The sequence below is a fragment of the Cariama cristata genome, unplaced genomic scaffold (assembly GCF_000690535.1).
Source record: "Cariama cristata isolate BGI_N322 unplaced genomic scaffold, ASM69053v1 scaffold20993, whole genome shotgun sequence".
Classification (NCBI taxonomy): Eukaryota; Metazoa; Chordata; class Aves; order Cariamiformes; family Cariamidae; genus Cariama; species Cariama cristata.
Window position 1 is genome coordinate 1107 of NW_009609216.1, and position 5675 is coordinate 6781.

The window sequence follows — 5675 nt, forward strand, 5'->3', positions numbered from 1 at the left end:
TTCTTAAATACTTGTGCAGTTCTGTAGTAGGAAGTCTGCTGAAAGCTGTAATTATTTTGCTTGCAGAGATGCAGTTCATATTCAGGGCAGCTTGTAGCACGGTATATTGTTTGTTGTCCAGTCTCTAAACTGTGTTGCAAAAGATACACTTGGAAAATATAATTAAGGAGCTAAACACATAAGAATTCTTTGTACATTGGCATCTCACTGATAGCTGAGAACAGTTTATTTCAAATTCAGGCTGGATCTGCCATGGATGCAGAGATACTGGAAAGAGCTTTACGCAGATCCATCTCAGGTTTTGCAGGGTACATTGGTTTGGGTTTCATGATGCGTGATGTGGTTATGCTGCTGCCAAGGACAGCCTGTGTCTGGAAAGGCTTTAGCTGATTTGTGTGGGATGGAGGATCCTTAATAAGCACAAGGCTTCACGCAAGTTCTATACAGAAATAACTTCGTCCTGCAGCATGACGCTGAGGCACCTGAGTGGAAAGTCAAGAGCTAGTTGTTTTTCCCTTCATTCAACCTGGAGTGTTTACTCACTGCAACCTGCGGAGTGCCTGTTCAGGGTTTTTGGATATTCATCCTGGATATCCATGCTGTATGATGCCAGCTGAATTTGTGTGTACTCTGCTGGGATTGTTCTAAAACCATTTACTTGTGTCTTTATTGAAATCACCTAGCAATGCATAAGAGGAATCTGATATTGGGAAACATGTATTTATATTGTTATGATCAAAAGTAGCTTTTATTTAAAGGGGTAGTTAAAAAGTGTATGTGCTGCTTTACTTTGGTTTTATGTATTTTTTTTGTTTCAGACAGAACCAAGTGGTATTACTAGAAACATTAGAACAAGAAATTTCAAAATTCAAAGAGTGTAACTCCATTCTTGATATCAATGCTTTGGTAAGTACTATTAATGCTTTCTTAAATCTCTATTAGTGTAGATTTTCTTGCTGAAGCATTAGTAGCAACATGCATATTTTCCTTGTTCTTAATGACCTACAGGAAGAGAACCAACCAGTTCAGATATTCGGGACAAATTGTTGCTGGAGAGTGTGTGGAACCAGCATACTTCCCTTAAATAGGAAGGGCACTGGGAAGAAAGAGCAGGCTCAGTCAGCCAGTGGTAGTAAGTCTGGTTGTTCAAAACCAGTAGCCGAAGCAAATATAAGCCATTTTTCGGTAGGACTGAGACTCCAGCGTGAGCAATGTGCATCTCTCCAGACTAGCGGGAAGGGTGCATGAAACGTGGATATATCGTGCATAAAATGGTAATATTTTTATTCTGTTTAATAAATCTTAGTTCTGTGGATTACTGGGTGTATCTGTTGAAATATGGTATTTTTCTGTATTAATACATGTAATATGTAAACTTTATATATAAACTTGAACATGTATAATCCATTATCAAACTGTTCTGGTAATCACTGTGGGTTTGATTACTGTTTTGCTGTGTAGCTTTATAAAACAACTATTACAGCTTGACAGTCACTGCTTTAACAGTTATGTTTTTTAAGTTTTCAGAAGCTAAACACTATCACAACAAGTTAGTGAATATTAGAAATGAAATGATGCTGCTCCATGAGAAGACATCAAAGTTAAAAGTGAGTGGGATAAATGTTTTTACTTTCCAGCATAGATACTTAATTATGTATTGTTGACTTCTAACTGTTATTTTGGGTGCATGCTGTCAGTGCTGATTAAAATAGAATCTTCAATCCTTATATTAAATGAATGTTTTCAGTAGTGCCAAGCGATGTATGTTTTTAAACTTTCACTTACTCCTACCTATGGTCAAGCAGCTTACGCATCTGAACTACTAGTAAATCTCAGTGTCATCATCATGTTTAGGTAATACAAGAATCATGCTTTGTTCTGTTGCTTAATCTACTCCACTCGAACTAGTTCTCTTTGTTGTTTCAGTTTCTATGCCTTTTTAGTGAAAACTAGATTGTCATAAATGTAAGAATTTCTATTTAATGTAGTATTAACAGTGGCATAAGTTCACTGACCACATGCTATATAGGCAGTCTCTGGTGACATTCTGGCAAGATTGGTCCTTCAGTATGTTCAACAAAAGGATTTTCTCTTGGAGGCAATCAATTGCACAATATGCACCTTGTCTGATATACACAAAGGATGACTTTTAGTGAGACTGAAGGGAATCCAGTTTGTATTTTCCTCATGTAGATTGCAGACTTGCCGTTTCTGAACAAGAAGATGAAAGTGGGAGGGAGGAAGAAAAAATGAAGAGTTTATGCAATGTTCAGTCATAAGCAGGGTGTATCAGAGAAGATAATGTTAAGAGAATGGGAGGGATTTTGTTTGTTGCTCCAACTTAAATACAGCTGTAAAACTTAGAATTATTTTCTTGTCTTTTCTGTTTAGAAAAGAGCACTTAAGCTGCAACAAAAGAGGCAGAAAGAAGAACTGGAACGAGAACAGCAACGTGAGAAGGAACTTGAAAGAGAGAAGCAGTTAACAGCAAAACCTGCTAGGAGGACGTGAAAGGAGAGCATGCAACAACTTGTCTAAATTAATAATTTCTGCATTCTCTGGAATTAAGGCAGACTTTGCATAAGCTGGGCTATAGCTGTTACTAGCAACAGTCTACTCTATGATATTATAAATTCCAGAATGGTAATAATAGGGCTGGTAACATTCAAATTTTTTCATTTCAGCCATTCAAGTTGCCTTCTTTTGAAATGCTATGCAGTTTGATATTATGATAACGTAAGTTAATTTTTTTTATATATATATAGGAGAACTTAGGCATCACCGTTTCAAATACCTATCCATTTTTTCATCTGCTGCTGTTTAGAATTCTGAGAGATATTTGGTGACTGGCATACATATTTTCAGACAAAATACATAATACTAAGTTAAAATTTGGTTCTCATCACCAGACTTCAGTGGCTGCCTATTTCACTGAAACTGCTTTGATTCAGGCTGTTGGGATCTCTTTTTTGATGCCCTGGTTCATAAATACAGGCTTCTTGTGCAGCCTTAGTTTGGTTCATCTCTAATGAACTGAAGAAACTTCCAGTGTATTTGCCTGAAAGCTCACTTTATTGCAGCAGTCTTATTTTTCTGTCATGAAGTATCTTAAGAACAGCTTGAAAGTAACTTCTGAATAAGTTCCCAGCTGAATTGGTTGGGGGGGAAGCAGAACACTAAAGATTCTCAGAATTGACATGTGCACAATGCAAAGATTAGTGAATTTGTGCTCCCACAAATATGTGAGTCAAACCAGGGAACTGTTGCTTCTGTACTGGTTCAGCAGGAAGACTGTGTGATCTAAGCAGATTTCTGTGGGATTTAGAAGTTGTAGTGTCTTAATTTGTGTGACAAAACAAAACAATTTCCACTTCATGTGAAATTCAGTTATATGCAGGAAAAACTGCTGCATTACATTTTTTTTCCTTAACAAATGATTCATTTGCACTTCAGGGCTATGTAAGAGAATTTTGTTATGCTGTCCTCACCCAAATTGATGATTGTAAGTGTATACTGATGATAAATGTGGAATGGAGGTTGATATCTGTTTCTCTGAATGTAGTTGCTTTCTTGCAGCACTTGGTGTGAACTCCCATTCAAATGAATGTACGTGCTGTCTAGACTGGTAAACGAGCTTTAAACTATTTGTTCCTACAGTCTAACAAACTGGTTATTTTATATCTGTGTTATTTTTTTAGTAGCAATGTAAGTGGTGTGTTTTGAAGTAAGATGAAGGGTGAGCTATGTAAAGTTTTCCATAAAATATGTTTGGTAAGGTATCAGAAGGGCACAGTCAATTTTACTTTTTCTTTTGTTTTAGATGATTTACACTGTGTACACCTGCCTGGACTCTTCTATATTGTAATTTTCTGAACTCCTAATTTACTGTTCTTAATACTTGTCATCTTTTTCTGTGAAAGACCTACTCTAACGAGTAGTCATCCAACATGCAAGGTAAACTGGGATAGTGTTTTGGGGCAAGGTGAACAAACTACTTAAAGTAGTCTGAAGAGACACTGAAATGCTGTTAGTGAAGCAGTAATAGATTAAAACTTTCCACAGGTATTTTTCCTTCAGGTTGACTTGTGTCTGTTAATTGCCAGTGGATTATTGATCTGTGCTGTGGTTTGTATGTACTTGTAAGAGAAATGTAAAGAATTTCCACAGTCCATTTTTGGTGCAGAATGTACATAACTAAATGTTTAAATATTTTATTTTGTAATGTGATTTCAAAATTAGATTTTGGGAGTTTAAACAGTTCCTATTAAAGTATAACATGAAACTAGATGCCTAAGTATCCAAATTGGGATTAAATTCCTGTGGTATTGCTTGATTTGTGTTCCCTCATCTAGAATCCAGTTTAGTGTTTCAAGTTGTGGTCTCTTTCTGTGAAGAACTGTGGGTTTTTTCCCAAAGAACTGTGGGAGTTTTTTTGTTTTCTTTCAAAAATCATGGCTACTTTTACTGAAAATACAGAATTCTAAGCATAGAAATTGATGCTTTTGTAATGTCATTGTTTCTTTGGAATTATTTCTGATCAAGGGAATAAAAGCTTGCAGTGCTTGCCTGAGGAATCACATACTTATATGTAAAAATGTAATTGATAACTTTTCCCATAAAATTGTAGTAAAATCTGAGTTTTGTATGAATAAGGAACTAATTTTACTAAGTGACCTTTCTTTAATAAAGGGGAAAAATGAATTAACATATATAGGGAGAAGTTTGGTCAGTTTACAGAACTGGTTTTTATTAATGAGCTCTTAAATAATTTCAGTCAAAACCACATTTCATTATCTCTGTAGGATGTTGTTCTTCCAAATACTCCTCTTGTGTCTTAATGCATAAAAAGTAAATGCCACATTGGATTAATTTAATAATACTGGCATCTAAAATTGTATGCTTGCATTAATATGCACAGCTAGAGTAATTATATTACTGTATGCATTTAATCTTGCTTGATTTTATAAAGAATTACTTACCAAGTAGATAAATGTGGTAGTGTTAGACATTGTCTTACTGACTTTTTATTCCATCCACGTGAGGAGGTGCAGCTAGCTGCATCTTTTTTAGAAACAGATAAAATGACAGCTTTAAAACAGTGGTTTTTTGTACTGTTTCATACTCTGTGTACTCACTAGTTTTTAAACTATTGAGCCATAGCAGCAGAAAGAAGACAACACAACTGTGCAGTAAGTCTTTGAATTTTTATTTTGTAAGATCCTACAAATTTAGGAGTTACCATTGCTAACTGGGCAATCTTGGTTTCCCATTCTTTTATCTTTGCTATTGTTAACCTGGATGCTTAATTTGGGTTCCTCCACCTATAACCGTACAGCTTTACGTGAGCCAATTTTTAATCCAGTGAAATCTGGCTTTTTCACTAGTAGTGGTAGCTTTGCCATATTCATAAAACAAATATTTGTTTCCTTTTGTAAAATGGCTACTGAATATTTTATCCAGCTTTGTTCTGTGTGCTGTTACCGAAGTGATAATAGCATCAATACTAAAGTAAAGGTTGTTTCTGTAGCTGTTCTGTTGGGATTCTAGCAGCTGGCAGAGTTCTCTGGCTGATTTATTCTGAACTGTGCTTCAGTAGACACTTTCTGCCACCTACTGCTTGCTTTGCAACGCTGCTGGCTGTTCTTTTAATTCTGAGCTTCGAACTTTAATGCCTC

At 35.7% G+C, this 5675-nt stretch overlaps 1 protein-coding gene across 1 annotated transcript in view; it reads left to right on the forward strand.

Annotated features, from left to right (window-relative positions):
* Positions 1-2928, forward strand: part of BLOC1S6 (biogenesis of lysosomal organelles complex-1, subunit 6, pallidin) — a gene marked incomplete at its 5' end in the record, with an annotated part of 3385 nt that extends 457 nt beyond the window's left edge. Inside the window, 3 exons of the mRNA XM_009697474.1 lie at positions 819-906; positions 1521-1607; positions 2392-2928. Coding sequence (XP_009695776.1) covers positions 819-906; positions 1521-1607; positions 2392-2511 — 295 coding nt within the window. The remainder of the gene's footprint in view (positions 1-818; positions 907-1520; positions 1608-2391) is intronic.
* Positions 2929-5675: the final 2747 nt, after the last annotated feature.